This window comes from Wyeomyia smithii, chromosome 1, assembly GCF_029784165.1.
Source record: "Wyeomyia smithii strain HCP4-BCI-WySm-NY-G18 chromosome 1, ASM2978416v1, whole genome shotgun sequence".
In the NCBI taxonomy this organism is placed as follows: domain Eukaryota; kingdom Metazoa; phylum Arthropoda; class Insecta; order Diptera; family Culicidae; genus Wyeomyia; species Wyeomyia smithii.
The window spans coordinates 204022747-204049784 of record NC_073694.1 but is presented as its reverse complement, the minus strand read 5'-3'; the positions used below and the strand labels follow the sequence as shown (position 1 = coordinate 204049784).

Sequence of the window (27038 nt, the reverse complement as noted above, 5' to 3'; positions counted from 1 at the left end):
GATGTTAAGCACTCTCCGTATTTCCTGGGGAAAATACGGGAACATCTGAGTGCTTTATCCGAAAAATCTACTCAGATTACCTTAGCGTGGGTCCCTTCTCACTGCTCGATACCGGGTAATGAGAAAGCGGACTTTTTGGCTAAGGTGGGCGCAACAAACGGTGATATTTATGAAAGACCAATTGCCTTTAATGAATTTTTCGCACTTGTACGTCAGAATACGATCATCAGTTGGCAAAATGCTTGGACCAGAGGGGAATTGGGAAGGTGGTTACATTCCATAATCCCCAAAGTATCGACGAACCCGTGGTACAAGGGGTTGGATGTAGGTCGGGATTTCATTTACGTGATGTCCCGGCTCATGTCCAATCACTATAGATTTGACGCGCTCCTCCGTCGTGTTGGGCTCGGGGAAAGTGGTATCTGTGCCTGTGGTGAAGGTTATCACGACATAGAGCATGTGGTTTGGTCATGCCCTGTACACCGTGACGCCAGGTCTAAATTGATAGCTTCCCTGCAGGCCGAGGGTAGACAGCCGGCTGTTCCTGTTCGTGATGTCTTGGCGAGCCGTGACCTATCCTACATGTCCCTTATATACGTTTTCCTGAAATCCATCCATGCCCCAGTCTAGTCCCGTTCCCCTCCGTCTACACCCAACAAAACCGACAAGAACACGTTTGAACCTTAAGCACAAAACCAGCAACCAGACCCCGCACAATAGAACCAGGACCCAAGGACTACGAGCCTCTGTCCCAACTCACGACATCGTGGCTCAGCAGAACGAATCCATACATGCCATTCGACGATTATCAGACGACCATTGAACAACAAAACACTGATTGGAAATCCCATGCTAGTTTTAAGTTAGACTTAATACAGCTCGTAGTCGGCAGCGAGGATAAAAAATTTGCTTTAGTTTTTAAGTCATCAGATATAATTGGCGCCGTTAAACATTAAATTGTATTTGTGCCGTGTCAAATAAATGTTATGTGAAGAAAAAAAAAAAAAAAAAAACACAAACTTTGAAGCTATAGGCAGTCGCAAAACGTCTGATCTGTAGGACAGTTCAAGACGCACTGATTGTTATGCGTTTATTCGTAACATGGGACTGACACAATTTGATATATTTTTTTCAAAATCTGGTGAACAAACCTTTATTTTTCTGTTGAGTTCTGCAAAGAACTTGCAATTTAGAGATGTTTCATGAGATTATCTCAAAAGTGATGAAAAATGACGTGGGACTGTTATGCGTTTATGGGCAGTACTGGTACTACAAACTGTGCGGCGGCGCCCGAATATACAACGAATTCAATAGATTTAGTGAAATAAATACAAGTTCTAAATTTGTGATGTGTTGACAGGCGAGCCTCATACCCAGTAAAAAAATATTCGACGCACTATCCTACCGCTGCACTGACACTGTAGGAGTAGATGTCGCAGTGTAGATTGCAAATTAGGGATTTTTTCTAATGTTTTTTTTTTTTGATATTCATACATTCTTTTCAGAGGTAAATGACATTTCTTCCAGACACGCTGAGAAACTCCATAGAATATGGATAAAAAAGTGTTTTTTGTCATTTGCGATTTCGCTGAAACTTTGTACAATTGTTCCTTCTTGGTAAAGAGGTCACCTTATAGTATCAATCCTTTCTTCCCAAAAAGGTAATTGATGAATAAAATATTTAATATGAGAAAAATGGGTTTGTGTGATCAAAATGGTGTATTAGGCAAAGTTGTAGATAATATTTTTTCCGTTTAGTTTCAGTTCAGCATTTTTTAGTTTATGTTTATTTTAAGCTCCGCTCTAGTTTGATTTCATTCAGAACATGACAATTACAACAACAACAACCTGATAAAGGACTGCTAAGTATATTTATAATCACTATTTGTGGTTTTTATTCGCAAGGTTTTGTAGATTTTTGTACTTGTGTAACAAGAATATGTCTGAATGGCGTTTTCCAGCTTCTGCCCTTTCAATTTCACACCAATATTCCTTTTGGAAAATAGGTTAATAGAAGTTTTCATGTATTTTATCCACAACTACGAATTGAAGGATTTGAGGGAGGCTGAAATGGATGAATTGGGTTCGCTCATTTCGTAAGCCTGATGTAGTATTTAAAACCTTAGCGTTTTATGCTATTTCCGGTACTACTCGTTTCAATACATTGAAAAATTGACACGCTAATCCCACACAACCTTTGTTAATTTTTTGTAACTCAACCCTACTGTCTCTCTCCCTCTCTTTCCCTCACAAACATTCCTTGACTAGATCGATATGATCGTTAGGAAAGTGTTTGTTTAATTTTCTCCTGTAAACAATTTCAAAACCACTTGAAACTATCGATTTTGCTGGCACACAGCTTCACTCATAGTCACCTTCCCGCTCACTCCCCCTCTTTTCCACCCTCGCTAACTTTCACCTTGAGCCTTGAGGCCCCGAAGTCAAGACTGATCCGACCGAAGGCTGGTTGCAGAAAATGTCCGCCCCTCATTTGTAAGTCGTTCAGCCGTATCACTTCCAACACGGGGTTACCGGGAGACACTTTAGTTCATGTGTGTGTGTTTTTTTTTTCTTCTCTTTCCTCATCATCGACCCAAGGAATAGTTCAACATCGTGCACACATATGCACACGTACACACACATACATTTCACTCGCACGTTATTGAGTGAGGAGTAAAACTTTCTCCTTTTACGGTTGGATAAAGTTTAAGAGCCCCTTTTGCTGCTGCTCTTCATTCGGTTTTAGTTTAATGCGGTTTCTTCTACTTTGTTCCCGCTTTTCTCCTGGCATAAGACAACGTAAGGACATATGAAGTAAAGTCCATTTGCCTACCTTGTACGTTAGTTAGTCAGTTAGTTATTTGGCTACAGTATCAAGTAACTTTGCTGAGTGACATTGTTAAGAGCTACATTACCGACATTCTTGGCGAGCCGAGTGCCACCTGGTGCTCAGCGTTTTCGAACCAATGAAGTTGGCTAATTATGTGCGTTGAAATTATTACGGAGAAGACGCATGGTTATCTATGATCCCATCAAAACCCAATTAAGGGCACAGTTTTTACTGTTTCTTGTGCCGTAAGATATTTGACATTGCACTAAAGCGCATGGATGCTGCCCCGTACCGAGATTGGTTGGCTGTTTTGCATATTTGTCTGCAATGTGCCAGAATCGTTTTTACTTTCTTTTTTTGGTCCCCTCATCCTGACTGTAAGTGGCTCATCAAAAATTATGTCCACACAAACGGCAAAGCGCCACTAGTCTGGCCCCGGTGGCCGACCCTTGGGGAGAGAAAACAACAGCGCTTGAACCGGCGCGCGGGGCTAAAGTTGCAGTTCTGTCATAAAAAATGAATAATAAGGAAAATATGCAAATTGCAATTCGAAATATTTCCACCATGCAACTCGGTTTGAGGAGGGGCAAACAAACAGGTCATGGTAGGCGATTCCCGGAAAAGCATCAACGCGAGTGTTCGTGTTAACAGACGCGGCGCGTTGATGGGATCTTTCGCCAGGAAAAGCTTCAACCAAACAAAAGAAACTTTTTCGTCATAACAGTGTACTCTGGCCGCGCCGTGCGGCGCTATCAGAGGAGGCTTCGGCAGCTGCTCATTGCGGCATTTAGTGCGCTTTTTGTGTGCACGCTGCTTGTGTATGTGTTGTCATCTCCGAAAGGATATCCTCGCGGACGCAGCTTCCTGACCAGAGATGGAGTAAAGAAGCGACACGAAAAAATAAAAGAAAATAAGTGCCTTTGGAGCCAGACGCACACCGACCGAGACTGTCCGGGTCTAGCCAGTTCCGGCGCGGCCGTTGCCAGTGACTGCTATTGTTATAGCCACTTGATTCGCTCCGGTCTAAGTTGCACTGATATACAAACCACTCTTCCTGTCCAATTGTCCGTGCCTCGGGTGTGCAGCAATAATTTACGACAGAAACACGACAACGACGAAAGCCAGTACCAATTTCCATAAACCACACGATTCCGTACGTCCGTACAGTCCGACATTTTTCCCGACAGATATCTATGGACAGGCTGCACACAACAGAAAAAAAGTCACCAAACCAAGACAAGTATTGATTGAAACAAAAAAAAAAAAAATAACAAAATGCAGAGGAGAGAAAAAAAACAATTTATTGATTTAATTGAATTTCGATTACACCCATCGACGACGGCTCCGTCTGGTAGACAGTTTCGACAGATGAACGCAATATTCAACCAGCAAAACACGTAACACCATCGTAGTAGGCTTTGTTGCCGCGCTGTGATGGACACAATCGAAACCGATTTGCCACAAGTGCTTCATTTTCAGCAAAGCCTACTATTTTCTGCTGTTGCTGCTGCTGCTGCAGGGGTAAAAGTACGTGATCCAGGGGAAACCGGTAATTGAGAAAGGAATAAATTTCCCATTAGCACGATATGCTTCTGCACTCTGCAGTATTACGGAGCAAATGCAAATACAAATGCACTAGGCCTACTAGATTCAATTGCAAACAGTGGTGATGAAAGCACATTTCAACGTTCGGAATAGGAGGGGGGGAGATGAAGGTCTGGGTTTCATTATCCCCTTCAGGATGAATGCAGCAGTGAATGCAAACTTCAACGGAGAAACTCGACGGTGCGAGCGCGTAAACACACACACACACACGTATTTATTATGAGAGTGATAAAGTGAGGTGAAGTAGGAACGGCGAGGCGAAAAAACTATAATGGGAAAAATCGAAATGTGTATTTATACTTTTGGACAATTTCTCATGTAATTTAATTAAACTGATAAAGAATAAAAACAATTATGTGATGTGAATTTAAAAGGTTTCGCTAAATGGTATGCAGCAGAGGCCTGCTGGTGTGGAATTGGCTCAAAATTATCGCGCGAAAATCGGGTTGTTTTTATATGTTTGTTTGGTGGTAGTGCGTTCCCTTTGAATAGCAGAAATATTGGTTTCATAATTAATTTTAAAACGGAGACCACAACGATGTGCATTCGGTTCGGTGCGGCTCTGGTTTTTTTTTTGCTGGATCGTCGATAGTCGCGCACGGCGCGGTTGGAATTCAATTATCAGCCTGCGTATAACTAGCATTTGCATATTTGTGTGTTGATCAAGATCATAGCAGGCGCTTGCCACAATTCATACCGCAATCGAACAATAATTAAACTAATATTTAAAAAAATGACTGTCAGAAAAGCTGAAAGCCTTGGAAAGTTGAAAGGAAAACCAAAAAAAAAAAAAAATAGAGGAATGAGAAAAAACTTTGAGAAGTAATCGAAACACAAAATTTACAGGGTTGTGTCTGAGGCACGTCCGCATCGTTATATCAGTTCAAAACATGGAATAATTATTTTCTTTTATCTCAAAAACCTTTTTCTTTGCCAATATGGTTTGTTTGCTCTATGTTATGTCTTAAGCAAAGTCTATTATCTTCATTTTTGCCGAAGACACTATAAACAAAATGTTCAGGTACTAAACATGTTTTTTACCATTAATAGACATTCGGCGCAGGAGATACCCAGAAACTTGATGATGATAAATCAAACAAACCATTTTGCTCCGATTAAAAATTAGTTTTTAGAAAATTTTAACTTCTGTGTTTCTCATTCTACATGCACTAAATTTTGACAGATAGAAATGAACATTGTTTTCTTCAATGTGTGATGAAAATCTACTTCTTGAATTATATAAAAAAATTGTCGATTTTGAAAATTAAATGCAGTACAAAAATTAACATTTTTTTTTTCAAATCTTCATCCGCAAGTTTATCGCCTACAACTTTGCCGAAGACACCATTTTAATCAAACAAACCGCTTTTATGATATAAAATATTTTCTTCATCAGTTACTTTTTTGAATTAAAAGTACTGATACTATGAAATGACCTTTTAATTAGGAAGGAACGTCTGTACAAAGTTTCTGTGAAATCGTGAATGAAATGCCAAAAAATATTTTTTTATTCATCCTCTATGGAACGCCTCAGCGTGTGTAAAAAAAATGTCACTTACCTGCAAAAGCAAACGCGAAAAGAATGATTGATCCTTATAGATCAACGAAAAAACAGTAGAGAAAAAAACCCGAATATGCAATCCACACTGTGACATCTACTCCTACAGTGCAATGGCGCTTCATAGCACCCCGTTTCCGGATAGTATTTTTAGTAATTCATTTTTGCTACTTCAATTGAAAATTTGTGGTCCTGTATGACGGTACTTCCCACACAGACGGGAGATTCTAAATCTAGTGCTGTGAAAGGTGATCTGCTAGGTTTTATACGTGACTACTGTAAGTTAGCCGGTCGTTTGAGCCGGTCGTTTTGTGCACCCGAGCGAAAAATCCAACAACAACAACAAAAAGAAAAGTAGTCAATGGTTGTTTAGTTCGATTCAGGCTAAAACTGAGGGCCTTGTTCTTAGCTCTGATTGATCAAAATATGTGTTTAACAAGGCTCTACATTTTTCAATAGCTCAAAAGTTAGCGTCACAAAACCATCATTTTCCGCATTTTGGTGGACGCAAAGCTGATTATCCAAGTTTTAAGCATTGGAGTTTTCAATCGGATTTGGTTTAAGGGTGCACTCAAAGTTGTGATATTTTGATTTTCGAAAACCAAGGGGAGAGTACATGCTATTTGGGAAATCCAACATGTTTTCGAAGACACCGGACTTGTTTGTTCCAAAAATTTATCCGGATTTTTAACGCCATTGTCTTGATAGAAAGGTGAAGGTTGCCCTAAAGCGGAACTGGAAATGAAATTAAAAAAAGTTAAACGAAAACTGAAATGAAACGGAGCTTAAACTGAATTTAACATGAAGTAAAGTTGATCTGAAACCAAACAAAAGATGAACTAACATAGAAGTTGTTTAGATCTGAAATTATATTGATTTGAAAGTTTATCAAAATTGAATTGAAAACATCACTAGAACTCAAACAACATTTAACTAAAATATCACTGAAGCTGAACTTAAACTGAATCGGAACTGAGTTGAAACTAAACTGTAACTTAACTGAAACCAAATTGCAACTGAACTCATGACGAACTGAAACTGAGGTAAAATTGAGCTGAAACTGAACTAACATAGAACCGAAACTTAACTGAAACTAAACTGAAACTTACTCCCTCTAACAAGTTTGTTTTTACCCTGTAAAAATAAAATGTATTGTAAACACTGCTCCGTCAAGCTAACGCAAATGAGCTAGAAAATAAACAACTTTAAAACTAAAAAAACTGAAACTTATCTGCAACTGAAATGAAACTTAATTGAAACTGAACTAAAACTAAAATCAAACTAAAACAAAGTAAAAAATGTACTGAAACTCAACTAAGATTGAACTAAAACAGAACTGAAACTGAACTTAAACTCAGCTGATACCGAAACTGGAAGGAAAATGAACTGAAACCGATTTGCAACTGAGCTAAAATTGAGCTGAAGTTTAATTATTGTAATTGTATTGAAAAGGCAATTTCATGCAAATGAAAGCAAACTGACCTTTTAGAATTTTTTTTATTGCTTCGATCGTACCATAGATATATTCTATAGGTACTCTTAATCGAAAAATTACAGACGCTTATTTTTTTTTGTTTGGCCCTTGCTGCTGTGTTTTTCTGTCATAAAGTTGCCCAAAAAATCGACTTTTTTCAAAAATCTGTAACTTTTGAGCTGTTTGACCGATTTTGAATCATCTGGCGTCATATTGAAAGAAATTAGTGCACCTTTTGAGAGAAAATATCAAATTGTACTTTCAATAACAATAGCCATGCGAAAATTGTTATTAAACCTGTTTTTTGATTTTTTGGAGGATTTAAAACTACGAAAAATTTTGTCGTTTGACCACCATGCGTCTCCATTGAAAAAAGCTGGAGCTAATTTAAAATCTACTGGAGCTAAACTTAAACAAAACAGAAACCTTATTTAGTACTGACCCGAAACTAAACTTAAGTTGGCATGAAACTTAAGTAAATCAGAACTGTATCTGAACGGGAGCTGTACTAAAACTACAATTCCATGCAGAATAGATCTACTCTGTTTATTTTATGCTCCGATCATACTCAAAGTCGCTATAGTTGGTGTCTATCGAAAAAAATTGGAACCGTAATTTTTTGTTTGGCTCTTAAAGTGACACTTTCTCTAATAGGGTTGGCTAAAATATTACCTTTTTTCATACACAAAAGTTTTAGTTCTATTGAAAAATTTTGAATCCGTGTTTTTGGGCCCTTAAGCGTAGGAGCGTTGAGCGTTAAGTTCTAGAAAAAACTCAATATATACTCGAAAGATACTGAATTGAAATTACACGGAAACTGCGCTGCAACCGTGCTAAAACTAAGCTGAAACTTATCTGCAACTGAAATGAAACTTAATGGAAACTGAAATAAAACTAAAACCAAACTGAAACAGAATAGAAATTGTACTGAAACCTTACTAACATGGAACTTAAACAAAACTGAAACTGAGCTTAAGTTTAGTTGATACCGAAACTGGATTGAAACTGAACTGAAACTGATATGCAACTGAGCGGAATTTGGGTTTTGAAACCAATTTTAGACCAGTATTTTATCGATATCGCTTTTTGCCAGAACTTTGAATTTCAGAAATTTTTAACTTTCGAGCAAATGTATTTTGAATCTTTTGGCATTATATTAAAGGTAATTATTGGGCATTTCAAGAAAAAACATGGAACTGTACTTTAATTGACAATAACCATGCGAAAACTGTAATAAAGACCGTTTTTTTGCGATTTTGGAGGGTTTGTGACCAAAAAAACCCTAACGTTAGATTTTTATTCTAGATTCCTATGGAAATTTTACATAAATATCAAATTTTCACAAAAATGAATTATTCTATTTCGGAGATAGAATTTCTAAAATCTTAGTGTCTACAATAACCACCGTGCGTCTCCATTGGAAAAAGCTACTGCAATGAAACGATAAGGACTCTTAGGTCTTGAATCTTTCAGAACGGTAGCATACTGTTTGTATCATGATACCGCGCCGGCATGCTGTGAAAATTATAACGGAATGTGCCCTTCTCAAATGAATATTAATGCCAGAAAATTAAAAAAAAAACCACACAAAATGATCACCTGCCCGTAAAAACACCAAAATTTGCAAAATTTTAGCTTGATCGGACTTACAACGGGGTGACGCAAAGCGAATGAAGTTTGACCTAAAGAAATTCATAACATCATTAAAATCATGAATTTTTTATTCAGATGATACCAGATCTCCACGTTTCATGTATTATCAAGTCATCTGGCACAAAAAAAAAATCGAAACCGAAACCGACCAAAATTCAATCGTTTTGCGCCACCCCATTTTAGGTCCGATTGAGCTTAAATTTTGACAGGTAAACATTTTTTTGTTTAGCAAATGGGCTTCAAAGTTTTGCCCGCTCATTTGGACTTCGGGAAGTGGAGTCTCAAAGCGGTCAAAGTTTCATTTTTTTACGATGAAAAAAATCAAAGATAGTAAATAGTTTTTGATATGTAGAAATCCAAACATTGATGCCAAATGTCTCAGATATGTATAACACGCCTTGATCTGGTGTTATCCGAAGAATTTTCTGATTTCTGATTTGGAAATACACTTCAACTGAATTGAAACTCAACATAAAGCAGGGATGTTACGGATGTGATTTTTCAGACATTTGCAGAGGTGGATGCGGATGCGGATATGTGATTACGGATGCAGATGTTGATGCGGATGTCAATTTTCATGCGGATGTTCCGCTATCTTCTCACAGCTTGTCCCAGCTTCGCAATGGGACTGTTCAAACGCAACAATATAACTCGTATCGTGTCGTGTTGTGGCTTAGAAGGAAGAAAATCAAATAGTTCTCGTGTCGAATGGAAGCAGATACCAAGAGTGCAACTGTTGCGTGTTGCATATTGCCGACGTGCGACTAGGGTAAAATTTTGTTCGTGATGACGTTCACTGGTGGCAGACATGAGTATGGCATAAGACGTTCAATTCTTTTCAATAAAGTGCTGTAGTGCAAAGAAAAAATAAATACATTTCTGCATCGTGAGCTTTTAACGAAAAGTTTTGTTATAACTTCCAGTTAAAAAAAAAAAAAAAAAAAAAACTCGACTAAAATATATTGACTTTCTAAATCAAATTTGATACTGTTTTAGAGCTCTTTTTTGTTAGGGAATTAGAATTACGTTGTCCATTGATGTGAACTTTTGTAATAAAAGAGAGAGAGAGAGAGAGCCCTTTTCATTGTGTTTTTTTTTACAAGGCATGCATTCGTTCCTTCCAATGCATTTTTAGGCAATTTTTTTTCACAACTAAAGGTTGCGACCGAAGCAAGCCTTGCTTCGTGAACAAATGTCTTATTTTCGCGATAGCGCTGTTTTAAAAACATGTAAGTGAAATTTTATAGAAACAGTGAAAATTTAAACAGAAAGTGTGTCCATCGAAAGTGTTTTTAAATTTTTACAAGCGATGCTATTCGTGGAAAGATGAATCTGAGGGAAATAGTGACAATGTAGTTGGTTTTAGTTACATGTGCTCTTCTCACTGCTGCGAAAAATGAAGAATATGACTAGTTATTTAAACGTTGTTTCAACACGGGTAACGACCGACGGGTTTCCTAGCATTGGAGGAGAATTGAAGCAGTGCATATATCATAAAAATGTGTAAGTAATTACTGACTACTGATAAATAGTAACTTTTAGTTTAGACTAGGTAAAAGTTGTAAGTTGTCAACTCAACTGACACTCTGAATAAAATGTAATAAAATAGTTAAATTTTGAATTAAAACGCAAACCGTAACAACTCCGCTAATCTTTGTGAGTGGTGATGAGCATTTATGCTGACGCAAAATTTTCGTTTTGCAGTACCTTCATCATACATCATTTTGCTGGTTGAAAACATTCCAGGCAAAAACAAGCAGAAAAGCAAAATAAATTACTCCAATAATATTAATAATGGTAGAAAAAAAACTTGTTTACTTGCGATCCATTTAACTTCCCTTCCGCGGCAGAAAATTCCTGTAAAGCGTCATGTTTCTCTAAACCAAGCAAGCGATACTTCCTCCTACACTCACACACACACACACACACACTTCCACTTCCTGTACACACAAACGTACAGCGGAAGAAGAAGAGAAAAAAAAACAGAGACTCTCCTCGCATCGCAGTATGTCAGCCAAAGCGTTTCAAATCAGGGAAAAATCACATCCTTAATTTCATGACGTGCTTGTTTTACATAAAGAAAAATTCCCCCGCGAACACTTCCGACTGGGCTTCCTTCCGCCGACAATAATATGCATTCCACGAGAGACAACCATCATCGCGTTACGAGATTAACACTTTACCTCGCTACAGGAAGTTGTGGTAAGCGGGGGTGTGAAATGCACGGAGCCATGGCTGTACGATGCATTTCACTGCAAGCGAGGGATGGTGTAGGAACGAGGGAAATCACCGTGACATGCTGCGCTTACGGCCAGCCAAGATAATCCACAAGCGGACAAGTGAGTGAACATGGGGCTGTTCCATTTTCACTGACGTTGTCGACGCCCCGCCTACTGCCTCGCAGTAGCAGCAGTGCACGCATAGCTAAGCACTTAGCTTTCCCACCGTCGTCGTCGTCGGAACCGGAACCGGGAAGCTGCTCTAGGGTGGCCCTACTTATGAGCCGTCTTTCGTTCACCACAACTTAAACCCACGAGCAGAAATCAATCATCGAGCGTGATTCTGAGTTGGAAAGTTTGGCTAACCACTCCGCCCTTAACATTCCCCCCCCCCCTCTCCATGCTTCGTCTTCGTTACGATTGCATAATGGTTACGCGATGACACAGAGATGACAACCATGATGATGCTTCGAGAGGAGATGCTATAATCTTCTTATAAGAGTATCAACAGCATTTTAAGTGCAACATTTTTCTCCGCTTTTCCGCTTATTTTAAGCGCATCTTGCCATTCGTTCGTCTCCCACCGTGCGCTCCTCTGAGTGGCTGATGGTGCTCTCTATTGCTGTGCACACAAATGGACACCTTTGGCACCACGAAGAAGCAGCATCGACAAGAGGACGGGGAAAACGATGCTTGATCACTTGCTGTTTTTACTTTTAAAAGCTTCCATCGCGTTGCTGCTGCTGCTGCTGTTGATGGTTGTGGAAGTGATCGGTGAAACCCGGGCTGGAAGAGGGCGGACTCAAGAGCTCTTGTGTTGCTACCGCACTGTGCTGTTGCTTGCACAAATAATGCAATACAGAATGATATTATCTAGCCAAGGCGAGGCCGGGTGGCAAAATACTGTTGAATCATTCAACAATGATTTAATTTTTCCCAGCCTGCAACCCTCATTGTACTTCGAAGCTTTTGCCACTCGTGGTGCATCTTCTACACCTAGCGGAGAAGGTTGCACACCTGAATTTCCGTAAGTCTATCGCTTCCAGTGGTGTTTGATTCGCTTATTCTGTGCCTCGTTGGTTTCCCGAAACGATTGGGTTGCCCGGAATGGGAATCGTCTGTGAGATAGTGGAAATTATCACTTCCAGGGATCCCTCGAAGGAAACCCAGAACAATAAATAGGATGTTTCGCTCTTCTGCCCAAATCGGATGAAAAGTAAATGAGAAAATGTGTTTTGATTGCACTTAAAGTTTTCCCCTCGCGTTCTACCAGCTGCCGGCGCCGACAACCGACTGTTATTCTTCTAATGCAACCTCGCTTCAGGTTGCATTATGCCATCGCGAGCGAGAGCTTGGTGTGAAGTGAAAAAAAAGAAGAATCATAAAAGCTGAGAGCAAATGCAACTGGTGAACACTCACTCCCTCGGCAGCAGGGGTGGAATTTTAAAGTAGGTTTACCTTCTGCTCATTGTTGTAACACTCCGCAGCCTGCTGCGAGAGGAATGTGGGTTGTTTTTTCCCTTGTGTTTTCGCCTTCTTGTTTCTGCTACCAATTAGTGCAGAAGCTATTTTCTTTCACCTCTTGTGTTTTTTTTTTTTGTTTGAGTGAGTGAGTGAGGAAAACTTCGAACCTAGAGCTCCGCCTCACATTGTTTCAACTTTTACGCAACCTAACTTTTGTTCGTTGAGCTCTAGATAAACAGATGTAGTTATTAAAAATCTAATACTTTTTTATTGCCACAAACGGTTCGTCCGTTCGTTTGGAGGTTTTTTCTTCCTAGATTATGAGTACCGAGCAGAGAAACGAAAGTGAAACAAAAAGTCGGCAGATGGAAAGAAAAACAAGCATGAGCTACTCGGTAACTTTACACATGAAGGAAACAATGAGATGAAATATTAATGTGCTTTTCCCACTCTTCTCTCCGGTGTGCACGACCAAAAACCCTCCCCCACTCCCCATTGGGTCCCATGTATGTGTGTTTATCGTTGCGCACGTGTATATTTATTTTTCACAGATCGTGAATAATTTATCATGAAACATGCAGCAGCAGCAGCAACATCAACCAACCAAAAACACCGCCGCCGTATGCCGTATGCTAATGTTGGTGTTGTATTTGTAAAATGTTTTCTCGGCTTCCGTTTTCGTAACCGTACACCCAACCTGGTTTCGCTGCCAGCAAGCAATAGATTTTTTTTTTGCGCTCATACAAACGCATGGATTAACAGGCTGTCAAACACATGTTCTTCGGTCGTTGCTGCTTCCGCGGCTGCCGTTTCGCGTTCTGTAGGAAAAATCGAAACAGAAAAATAAATTGTCCCGCATCCTAGCAGGCTCCTGCTGTTTCGACCAAGAAAACGCGTTATGGCGCTGTAACCCACTAAAAGTCGGTTTAGACTTTGAGAATTAATATTTTGAGGCTTTTTGAGTCTCTATACACTGCCGGTACCTCGATAACTCTCCCATAATGAAAAACGACATGTTGAAAAAACGGCGATTTAATATTATCTGTGAATTTTCGGAATTTCCAGCAATAACATCCAGAACCAATGACCATAACAGTTTCATGGCACCACAAGTTTATCGTTGAGAACAAAAAACCATGGCTGGAATTGGTTTTACGTTATATAACTTGAAAAAAGACAAAATGGGACAAAATATGCGGGTACATTTCAAAAGTACGCGCATTACTTGTCCCATCACATATAAATTCAACCAGCAACCGGCAGTATCATTGCCAACGTAGATTGTACTACAGAAAAACAACATTAGTCTAGTTAATGAAATGATATACTTCTATATGCCTAAAATAATCCGATATACACTAATCTGGAGAAAAATTATATGTTTGCAGTTTGTACCACTATGCAGTGGGACTGTAATGCGGGTACTTTCAATTGGGGACAAAAACAACTTGGTATTTTTTCCATGTTTTTCCATACATAAGTATCAATTTTAATTTTTTTCCAGAAAATATGATAACAATTAAGTCGATTCCCGATGATAACTCAAAAGTGACCAAAATCAGTATGGGACAGTTATGCGGGTACCGGCAGTACAGTAGTTTATGAAAAATAAACATTTAAACATTGGGTTGCTCTTATGAAGAGCTTTGTAAGTGTTATCTTTTCGAAAAGTGAAACTAAACTGGTATTGAATTTGAACTGTAACTAAATTGAAACTTCAACTGAACTAAAACCTAATTGAGATAGAATTGGAATTGAACTAAAACTGAATTTAAGGATACTGGAGTGAATATTAATTGCTTCTGAGCTGAAACCCAATTAAAACTGACTTAAAATTGAATTGAAATCAAAATGAAATTAGACTGAAACTGCATTGAAAGTTAACTGACCTACAAATGAAACTGAGCAAAAACGTATTTGAAGCCTTTTAAAAAACTCAACTAAATCTGAATTGAAACTGAACAAAAACTTAACTGAAGCTGAACTAAAAACTGCTCAGAAAAAAAATTGAAACCGAATATATAATTGAATTGTTATATAATTGCCCAGAAAAAGAAATGAAACTGAACTGAAACTGCCCTGAAACTGAATTGTAACTGAACTGAGATTGAACTGAAACTGCTCAGAAAGAAAAATTGAAACTGAACTGAAACTAAACTGAAACTGAACTGAAACTAAATTGCAACAGAACTCAGACTGAACTGAAACTGAACTAAAACTGAACTGAAGGTGAAGTGAAACTGAACTGAAGCTGCACTGAAACTAAACTAAAACTGAACTAAAACCTAAGTAAACTGCTCAGATACCGAATTGAAAATAAACTGAAACTGCTCAGAAAATGAATTGAATCTGAACTGAAACTGCACTAAAACTGCGCTGAAACTGAACTGACACTAAACTGAAACTGCACTGAACCTGAAGCCAAGCTGAACTGAAACTGCTCAGAAAAGAAAATGAAACTTAACTAAAACTGTACTGAAACTGTAATAAAACTGAACTGAAACTGAACTCCGAATAAACTGAAACTAAACTGAAACGGAACTAAAACTGCCCACAGAAAAAAAAAATGAAATAGAACTGAAAATGGTCAGAAAAGTAAATGGAACCGCATTGAAAATGAAATGAAACTGGACTGAAGCTGAATTGAAACTGAACTAAAACCGCACTAAACTGAACTGAAACTGAACTGAAACTAAACTGAAACTTGAAGCGAAAAGAAATAAAGAATAAAACAAAAAAACCGCAAAATTAAAAAAAAATATTTAATTATTTAAAAAAAGTAGTAGAAAAACCAATAAAAGAGCGAAACCCGAAAAGTAATAGAGTAAACGAAATAAATATGGTGAAAAAAACGACAAAAGCTTCAAATGAATAACTGGAATCGAACAAAATAGGAAAGGAATTAATAAAAATAATATGCGAAGAAAATGTTAGAGTAACATCATAAAGAAAAAAAAGAAGAAAGCTGGTTAAAAAATAATGGAAGTAAGAAATGTAAAGTAAAAACAAACATTCGAGTAAAATCATAGCCGAAAATGTAAAAATAACTGGGCAACTCAAATTTTCTTCTTAGTCCCCCCAAAACCGTTTGATTGTGAAGCAGGTAGTTTTTTGCTGCCACTTGCACATTGTAGCTTTTCTCCTTAATGCTTTTTTTCAAAGGGGCCCAGTTATTGAAAATGACAAACAAATGTTTTATTTTCTCTTCCATTCTGTCGTCTACGAGGCTCCTCCTTCTCGGAGAGTTTCTATGCGAAGCTTGGTATGAAAATGTTATTAGCAAACAAACATTTTAACTCCATTTCTATTCCTATGACAGTACGATACGAACGGTAAGGTCTGGTCGTGGTAAAGAAGGAAAAAAAACCGTTCATCTCGTGCTATGCTCTGATCCCTGGTAGGTCGAATTTTGCGAAAATTGTTTTGATGCCTATCTGCTAGCTCTTGTAGGATATTCAATAGCTAATTAAATTCTGAAAATGGTAGAAAATGCTGCCGAAATAACAACAGACCGAGCCCAATAAACCCGTTACAAGTTTATTGGGGGTTACTATTGCGATATACCAATGGCGTTCCATAGCGCCCAAAATGATCTTATAGTGAAGTAGTTAAAATAATTCTGCCACTCACCAAAGTCAAGTGATTATAAGTTCGACTGTTAGTTGAATTAGACCGTTCGGTGTCAGAGAGATTTTTACGCATGAGTTTATTCTCAGGCTCCCTCCCATTGCTTCACTGGACCCTTCCCTAATGCTTAGTTCCAGAAAAAAAAATCACACACAGTTGAATGAGTATCTGTCCAGGCAGCTATGATTGGCAGGCTAACCAACAGGGCTCTGTAAAGATGAGCAGTAGAGTCTATAAACGAGCATTTTAGGGGAGGGTAAAATTATGAAAATCCGTCACATTCCACGGTGACAATTCGTTCTAGTCGTTAGAGATGCAGAGGTACAATCGGTCGCTGAAAACTGTGTTTTCAACTCTGAAATGTACGGTCATTTAAGCTAAAGCTCTCAAGCAACAGTCGAATCGAAAAGACAATGAAAACTGAATTTCTTCATGCTAGCTTTTATACGTGACTACTGAAAGTTATACACTCGAACGAGCAGGAAAAAAAATGTCGCTCAGTTTAAATTGGACAGACCCTGAAAGCTTCGCCTGCTATTTTCCGTGTTTTCAGCTCTGATTAGTCGAGATATGCAGTTAACGAAGCTCTTCATTTTTGAATAGTAAATAAGTTAGCGCCTATATTTTCGCATTTTGGTGCATGCATAGCTGGTTTTACAATCGATTGCTGTGAAAACGAAGGAAATCCGTTGGAAACTGACTCAGTTTTAAGCATTCGAAAGTGAACAGTTTTTGTGACGCTCTCAATTATTTCGGTTCTTCAATTTGCAGCTATGACGCCGCAAAACGTAATTCTACGTGAAAAGTGAAAAAAAGGTTGGTAACATGAAAAGAAAGAAAAGGAAATACGGAAAATTTATGTTGTAACAGGGAAACATATATCAGCCAATAAAATAGAAACAATTATGTCAAATGCAGCAGTAAAATTGGAATCTAAACGTAACATAGTAAAATGAAAAGTGTACAAAAATCAAAAATGGGTAATGGAAAACGAAAAAATGAACGATGAAAATAAATGGACAGATATTAACATAAAATAAAAAAGGGAGAAGAAGAAAATAGAAAAGTTACACAAAAGCCGATCAAAAAGGTGAAACGAAAAACAGATTGTTTGTAATAAGGGAAAATAGAATAAGTTGAAGGTAGATGAACGAAGAAAAGAAATGTAAAAGGGTAACGAAACATGGAAATGGAAAAATGGAAACCAAAAAGAAAAACGTGAAAGGAAAATTTTGTATTATTTTTTATTAATTAAAAGGAAAATAAGAGAGACTAATATGAAAGAGAAACCTGAAAACTGAAATAAGAAAAGGTTACAAAATATGACAGATAGTAATCAAAAAAATAGGCAAGTAAGAGAAAAGTTAAATAATATGAAGCAGAGAATAAAAACACATTGAAAGAGTAACGAGGATAACGTAAAGAATGAAAAAGTTCAAAAGTAGTAAAAGAAGTAAAAGAGTGTAATGGAAATCAAAATAAAAAAAAATGGCAGAAGAGAACAGGAAAAAGAATATGAGAAAGAGAAAAATAAGAGAAAACTTAAAAAGAAAATTAGAAACGAAGTACAGAGATGGTAAATTAACACGGTAAATATCAAAAAAAAAATGAGATGAAAAAAAAAAGTTTAGCAAAAATAAAGGGAAGTAGAATAAGAATTGAAAACATGAATTGCGATAGTGATTGGAATAGTGAATGGAAGAAAGATGAACGAGAAAAAGATAAATGGAAAAGGGTAACGAAATAGGAAATGATAAAAGAGAAACAGAAAAAGGAAACGTGAAAGGATAATGTTATAGTAAATAAAAGAGAAAAATAGGAGAGAGAAACATGAAACAGAAATGGGTATAGGAAAATTAAATAAAAAACGCTATAAATTATGGCAGATAGTAGTGAAAAGCAGAAACAAGTAAGAGGAAAGCCAAATAAAAAGAAGCAGGGGAAAAAGATATGTGAAAAAGGAAGTGCAGAATAAATCAGAAAGTGAAACGAGGAATAGGCAAATAGGATAATAAAATTTAAAACTAGTAAAGAAGTTAAAAAGAGTAATGGAGAACAAAATATAAAAAATATGGGAAAGGCTAAAGGATAAATAATTTCAGAGCGAGAAAAATAAAAAAAAATCCAAAGAAAAACAAGATACGAGTTATAAAAATGAGAAATCAAACTTGTAAATGACAACGGGAAATTATCAATAGTAAATGTCAATAAAAAAGTAAAATTAGATTAAAGATAAGAAAAACTGTTTGTTAAAAAAAGAAGATAGAATAAGAATTGAAGACATGATTTTTGCTTGGGATAATGAGTGGAAGAAAGATGAACGAGAAAAAAATAAATGGAAAAGGGTAACTAAACAAGGAAATAATAAATGGGAAACTAAAGAAGAAGAAGAAGTGAAAAAGTGTAATAGAATTCAAAATAAAAAATGGCAAAAGGAAACAGGAGAAATACTTGCAGATCAAGAAAAATAATAAGAAACTGAAAGGGAAAACAAGAAACGGGTTGAAAGTAGAAATTAAAACAGAACATGACAATGGAAAATCAAAAGGGTAAATATCAATGAAAAAAGTTAAATTAGATAAAAGAAAAAAAAAATGTTAGCAAAAAGGAAGTATAATAAGAATTGAAGACATGAATTGCGATAATGATGGGGATAGTGAGTGGAAAAAAATGAACGAGAAAAAGATAAATGGAAAAGGGTAACCGAATAAGGAAATGAAAAATGCTAAACGGAAGAGGAAACCGTCAATGGAAAATGTTATGATAAATATGAAAAAGGAAAATTAGATAGAGAGCAACATGAAACAGAAAAGGATATGAAAAATGGAACAAACTAGTAGAAGAGGAAATCTAAATATAATGGAGCAGGTAGGGGAAAGACGTGAAAAGAGAATTGTTATACAAATTGAAAAGTGAAACGAGGAACAGGAATTATTAGAATTTTTATTTGGATTGTTAGGAAAACGAGTAAAAGATGCAGAAAAGAGTGATAGGTATTAAAACGGGAAATAAAAATAATTTTAATCTGGAAGCCCCAGCTGGTCTCGAGGTACGATGCTGGCCTAACAAGCCAGACGTCATAGGGTTGAGTGTCGACTCGGCAGAGACTGTTAGTGTCAGTAGGATCGTAGCGCTGGCCCTGCAATTGTTTCGTACACTTTAACAGTTGGCTGCGAAGTCTGTGTATGATAAACAGAAGGTCAAGTTCCGAATCGGAATGTAGCACAAAGCATTGGTTTTTTTAATATGAAAAAAGAAAAGAAGGAAAGAAAAAAAAAGATGAGGGAAAGAAATGAGAAAGCAATGTGAAAATAAATGAAAAAATTAACTCCAGTTGAAAACTAAAATGCTTCATAGAATCTAACAACGGCAAAATAGATAATGAGAACTACAAGAAGGTAAGATAATTAGCACTGGAAATTAGATATAAAAAGTAAGGTGAAAAAAATATAGAAAAAAAGTCAAAATAAATAGGAAAACGCGTGAGAAAACTAAGTAAAGAGTAAAATTGTAAAATAGTAAATTGTGAAATTGTACGATAAAATTAAAACATAAAACATAGGAAACGAGAAATCGAATAGCGAAAGTGAAATAGGAAACAGGAATAAAGCAATCAGAACAAAATAATAGGAAATTAAATCAGTAAATATCAATGGAAAACGTAAAATTAGATAAAAAGTTGTTTGCAAACAAAAAAGGAAAGTAGAACAAGAATTGAAGAGTGGAAGAAAGATAAACGAGGAAAAGATAAAAAGCAAAACTAAGGAACCGAGCAATAAAAAACAGAGGAAGAAATCGTCGAAGGAGAATGTTATGGAAAATATAAAAATAGGAGAGAGCAACATAAAACAGAGAAGGATATGAAAAAAATGAAATAAAAAAGGTAATAAATATTGATAAATTGTAGCAGAGGGCAGACACAAGTAAGGGAAAAGCCAAATGAAAGGAATCAGGGGACAGAGAAACATGGAAAAAATATTGTAATATAAATGAAAAAATGAAACGAGGAATTGGAAAATAAAATTAGAAAAAATGACTAAAAGAAGAAGATAAGAGTGATGGAAATCGAAACGTAAATAAAAACAAATGGTAAAAGGAAAAATGAAAAAGAAAATGAGAAAAGGAAACTAAAATGACAAAATGGGAAATCAAAAATGTGAGGGACAACGTCGAATTAGATACTGGAGTGCGGAATAGCAAAAAGAAGTGGAAACTAGAGAGAGAGAGAAAAAACAATTATGATATGGGAAAAGAAAACAAGCGAAGAAGAATAAATTTGTTGGAGAGAAATAAAAAGCGATAAAAAATGAATGAAAATAAAGAAGACTGGAGTTGAAAAATAAGATGGCATAGAGAAACTAAAAAAGAGAAGCGAAGTGAAATAAAACTGGATATGAGATACGAAAGTGACAAAAATAGAGAAAAATTAATAAAGACAAAACAAATAGGAAAAATGCGTGAGAAAAATAAGTAAAAAGAGAATTTTAAAATGGAATAAGAAAATCAGAATTAAAAAGAGGTAAATAAAATGAAAGAGTAAACAAGTCGAGAAAAGTAACAACACTGTAGAAATAATTGAGAAAAGAAATTTTTTGGAAAATTTTACCACAGACAAGCAGACGACTTGATAGCGATTTTTGTGTCCAGAAAAATAACGATTGTTTGGAAACTTTGTTTAGTAGGCAGTGTCGCTATAAGCAAGCGTGCACACTTACTTAGTAGGCAGTAAGCGCACAGGGTGGCGCTTGAGTGTAACGTTCCGAAAAAGGCGGCATCCATAAATTACGTATCGCTCATAGGGAGAGGGGGTTACCCTTGAGCGTTACATAGGAGAGGGAGGGTGTAAGATCAGCGTTACGTAACGAAACTATCAACGTTTAGCTTATGTTGTGTAATTTTCGTAGAAAATATAAGATTTTCCCCTTTTATTCCGCTTTCCCAGCTGCACACACTGTCTGCCTTTAATAATTTTTTGAAATAATTTTTATTTCTCTGTTATTTTTTAGTATGTATTTGTTTATCATTTTCTATATGTTTTTTTTTGAAGGACAACATTTTTATTTACAATCTTGCCGAAGACACTATACCGATCAAAAACAGCGTTCAGAATTTAAAATTTAATATTATTTTGGAAAATTTTAACCTTTTTCTTCTTTTTTCATGATTCCATACTAAGTAACCTTTTGCAGTTTTAATAAAAGTAAATTTCAGTTGTGTTAGGTGAAACAGTGTGTCGTGCTGGGCTCCGTCGATTTAAAGAATATCATTTTGATGTTGACGGCTGTCTGTAAGAAGAAAAGTCATAAACCTTCGCTGAATTGAAGGAAATTGCTCAATGAGGATCGATGTCAAACGCGAGAACAGCTTGCTTCATTTTTAGGAATTACAAGCGATTGCATGCTTTGGGAATAATGCAAAAACAAAGAACTTGGGATTCTTATGATTTGAAGCCAAGGGACGTTGAGCATCGTTTCTTTTTACCTGTGAATAACTACTTGAACGGTAATAAAGAAAAGGATTTTCTTCATCCCATCTTGGCGTTTGACGCATACTGGATTCATTGCAGCAACCAAGAAAAAAAGGCAGGGAGACAGCCTGATGTAACTGGTGGGACCAGGTTTGTGTTCTTTAAGAGCTGTTGAAACGAGCAGGGTCACGAAAAGTAATTCTACTGCATGACAACGCTCGACCTCATACTGTTAAAGTCGTTAAAACTTTTATAGAAACGCTTAAATGGGAATTCCAACTTCACCCGTAATATTTTCGGGATATTGTGTCGTACAATTATTACTTATTTCGTTCATTGGCACCTGGTTTGGCAGATCAGCAGTTCTGCTTTTATAAAGACAATTGTGAATAGCCTTAAAAGAATTCTTTCATCGTAATGGCGGATTTAAAGTTAATTTCTTAGCAATTATCTAAGTAGCGAAATCTTAAGTTGAGAACAAAATTTATATCAGCGCAAAGATTAAAGATTTCCGTGATTATGAGAAGTCCTATAGTTCGTATGGGTTTTTTGAGAAAAAAATCTTTACAGAATTTGTTCGCCTAGTGATATGCAAAACGAACTAATTAGACTAAAAAGATGGTGACTTCTAAAAAACTTTGCAAAAAAAAAAAACAGAATAAACATGAAACTGTGAGAAGTGGCCTCTTCGTTCCACTATTTAACGGATGTTACGTTAATGCTTTATGAAGTTAAATATTAAAACACTGTAACCATGTTTAGTTAAAAATAAACCAAATTAAAGCAACTCTTTTGGAGTGCTTTCCTGGCCTCCGGGTCGCCCCGCAAGGAAATGTTTCGCTACGTTTACACTGGCAGGCGAATCACGCTCGGCATACAAGGCAATCAAGACGGACTGGACGAGAGAAGTTATTGACAATGATTAATGGCAGCCAACTTGGAACCACGCATGTGTTTGTGTGTGTGTGTGTGCGCGGCACACATTCACTTCCACCGCACATACTGCGTGGGCGGGGGGAGTGGGGTGGAGCACCACAGATCGTGATTTTCGCCGAAAGAAAAGTTGGCACACACGAGCAGAAAAAAGAAACGAAGCTTCCTGTTGCATGTGCGTCGAACCGTCGACAGATAAAGGTCACTGGGGAGCACGAGATCCATTTTCGGCGACGACGCACTGTGGTCCAGAAATGAAAAAAGGTGGTCAAAAGTCATTTTCTCGTAAACGTTACATTTTAGAGCAATACTGTCTTCGGGAATGTTTTAGAGTAAAAAAAGACCCTTCTTTGGACATTACCAGATCCGTGATGAATCCCCCTATAAGTGAGATAAAAAGAATATTTTCTCTAAAAATCAATATATTTCATCACCGTCTTTGGCAAAGTTTTCCAAAATAACATAACAAAAAACTTTTCTGAAGACTCTAGGTAGCTATTTCTCAATCTTACTGAGCTATCTGATTATGTCCAATGATGTTTTAAAAAAAAGGTTTTTGGCTTTAAAATTCATATTTTACATTACTATACCTCTGATATACTCACTGAACTTCTAAAACAACATCAGACCTTTATTTTTTATATGTTACAGTAGACTTTTTTTACGATAATTAGGTTTCTATCAATTTTTACTGTCAAAAAATTTACTTTTGACAAGTAAGTTTCGATTTTCTGCCGTTTCCCAACACATCCCACGGCAAGATTACCACCAATTGAATTGTCCATGTGCTCTGCATACACGGCAGTTAAAATTTCTTGCAGAAATTTGCAGAAACTTGGAATCATGGAATAAAACAGTTTTAACGTAAGTTCATTTATGTCATGTTGGTCAATAGCGAATCTTTGTTGGAAAAAACTTAGCAGGCTTTGCATTTTTACGTTTTGATGCATATTTTGAAGGATAACCGATGCATATGAACACGTGGTTTTTGAAAATTCAAATTTCAGCTCAAATGTTCCGAATAGGCACACCGCTCATATAATTTGTCTTCAGTAGGCAACAATAATAATTAGCTATTATTAACATGCATTGATAATACTTTGTAAGATGCATAAAAACGTAAAAATGCAAAGCTTGCTATGTTTTTTCCAACAAAGATCCGTTATTGATTAACGTGACATAAATGAACCTACGTTTAAGTTGTTTTGTTCTATGATTTCAAAAGTTTCTGCAAATTTCTGCAAGAAACTATTGATTTTTAGAGAAAATATTCTTTTTATCTCACTTATAGGGGGATTCATCACGAATCTGTTAATGTCCAAAGAAGGGTCTTTTTTTACTCTAAAACTTTCCCGAAGACAGTTTTGCTCTAAAATGTAACGTTTACGAGAAAATGACTTTTGACCACCTTTTTTCATTTCTGGACCACAGTGCGACGGCAACAATCTTGCAATCGGAAGAAAACCCTAAGATGCGTGGTCGTGGAAATAAATGTGTTATCTTTATCTCCGATTGCTTTGCCGATTAATTATTTTCGGCGTGATAATGGTTCGAACGGCTGCTATTGACACTCCCGCTGCCTACTAGATCGGGTGTGAGTATGTTTTTGGGTTTTGTCTATGGATTAACCACGATTTTAATGATTTTTTCTCTGATATGATCATACGTCGAAGTCAAAATCAAAGCCAGCTGAGTGTGTGGGTGATTGATGAATGAATCATCGATAATTAACTTCTTAGCATGTGACTGTGAAGGCTTTAAGTAGATCAGAGGAGGAAGAAGGAAAGCTAATTGAATCGGAATATATAAATGGTTTGCTCACGGTGTCCACTCCAATGATTGACGTGTTTCTCGTGCCATTCCCTTGGTGAAACGAAAGTTTGAAACTCTGTTGACGACTCACCTGTAAATGGAAAGAAAACAGAATAACAATTAGAGTCATAGTTGAAACTGGAAAAATATGGCAATATTGTGATTCCATTTGAATACCACAACATGCAAGCCATTCTGCTAAACTGCTAACAATGGAGTCAATTAAATATTGAATTGTTGTACAGTTGAGCCATGAAATTAAAATACTGCGGGTGCTTGCGGCTGCAGGTCAGGTATGTTTAACTATTGAAAAAAATATCCACGATGCGATGGAACTCCGAAATCCCAGCGCACATTCCTGCCAGCCTTAGACAAACCGCAAAACATTCTCCACTGCGAGCAATATCGACATTATCTGGGAAATTTAGTCCATTTTGCGTTGATATTAAACATGATTTTTTTTCTGCTGTTCGTAACTTAGTCAGTCTACTCCCCGACCCAGACGATTCGATATCCAGACGTATTTGGAATTCCAACAAAATTAACCAGAGAAAAGCAATGTCCAAATGAAAATACGCACTGCCATGAAGACATGCTTCATGGCATACTATGGTTCGGTGCTTCAACTGCTGGCCTACCAACCAGAAGCGCCACCGCTGCGAAAGTCGGAGAGTCGTCACAGTCGTCGTCGTTCGTCGTGGCATGAATTTGAATTCCAAATATTATCATTTAATTTTCGGTTAGGAAAATAAACATTTCTCTTCAAATTTTAATGCACAGCTCGGGAGCAAAAGTTCTCGAGCTCTTCAGCAGGCTCATTTATATGTCATACGATTGTTCCGGCCCGGGAAATGTACGGCAACATTGGGCGGTCGTTTTTGGAGGCCAAACCTTGTTATTCTTCGGCTGGAGCTCTGCATTCTGTCGGCGTTTTCTTTTCCTTTTTTTTGCTATTATGATACTGTGTAAGTTATGAATCGAATTATATCAAACCCAGGAACGATGCTCTGTTTTTCCTAAATGCTGCTTGGCTCAGCTGGAACTGGAGCCGACGGTCTGGCAGTGTATGTGTGTATGTAATAGAATTTATTATCTTATTCGTCCAAGATTTTTGACTTTCAAACCCCGTTTTGTGTAATGAAATCATGAAACCAAAACCATAAGGGCTGGAGGCCATCGGGCAAAGTGGAAGCAAAGCGACTAACGAACTCCAGAAGAAAATTGGCAGGGGCTGAGCAAAAGTGACTTGAGTTTTGCGAAGCAAATTCGGTTCGCTTTTGAAGATGATATCTCACGTTTCAATCGTTCGATGCCGTCAATATCTTTTACCAGTTATCCTGCTTCATATTCTCCTCTATCATTCGGCTTGGCAGGCAGAAGGAGTCTCGACACAGGGTGACACTAGAGGTGAAAGGTGAGCGCGAACAGGGGAAACATATTTCAATATCATCAAATAACACGTTGCCAGGCACTTCGGGTTTCACTGCCGTTGCTGTCAGTCTCTTGCATACCGTCGTGAGGAGGAAAAATCCGAGGGTGGTAAAAACAAATTTTGAATAAAAAATTTTACTATATGTTGATTTCAGCATTCCGGGAACGGAAGAATCCGTTACGCCTGATGTTTGCCGTCGACACGGTGTTGGCCGTCGACATTCGGCGCAAGCTAGCTTTAATTTGAATTCATTTAGGCTTCTGTGTTCGAGTGGTGGAAATTTTACCATCAAAATGATTAGTGTTACTCGAAATTCATTCCTTACACCGACTATTACTCAACAGATTGTTTTTAAGGACTCTAAGGTATCTATTCCCGCGGGTGATGGTGTTGGTGATCTCCAGGGAAGTATATTAGGGCTCCTTTTGTTTATTGTGTATATAAACGACAAGCAACGAGTTTTACGTTTTTGTGATCTGAATCTTCTTGACGAAGGCACCGTTTTATTCATTGCAGCTATGATGAAAATATAAAATATTTTTCATGTCTGGCTGTTACGAGGGGTGTTTTACTTTCATTCAGTCAAAAAATGGCTATTTTCAACAAAAAACTAAAAATATCATTACAACAAATGAAAATATCAAACCAATATATTCTACAAAAATGCGAGATTTAGCAGAATGAACGAAATCTTAGAACATCTTGAACTGTTTCGACGATTACGGAAAAAGTTATGGACAAAAAACTAGTTTTGAGGACTGTTCCTCATAAACTCTATTTCGTCATATCAGACGTACAGATAGAAGATTACAGTGTTCAGCAATTCTTTTTCTCATAGATTTTCCTACAACTTTGCTGAAGAAAGCAATCGGGTATTTTGGAAATTAGAGAAAATAGTTTTTTATGTATTTACTAAGGGTATTGATCAAAAAACAGAAAACGCCAAAAGAAAGACCTTGTTATA

General features: G+C 37.0%; 1 protein-coding gene across 9 annotated transcripts in view; it reads right to left on the bottom strand.

Annotated features, from left to right (window-relative positions):
* The window catches only part of LOC129723978 (nucleolysin TIAR), a 1146678-nt gene that overhangs the window by 277828 nt on the left and 841812 nt on the right, over positions 1–27038 (bottom strand). For 5 of the 9 annotated variants that reach the window (XM_055678526.1, XM_055678553.1, XM_055678544.1 and 2 more), the window contains one exon: positions 24653–24733. The exons of the other annotated variants lie outside the window; for them this stretch is intronic. In XM_055678526.1, coding sequence (XP_055534501.1) covers positions 24653–24733 — 81 coding nt within the window. The remainder of the gene's footprint in view (positions 1–24652; positions 24734–27038) is intronic. 9 annotated transcript variants of the gene reach the window in all.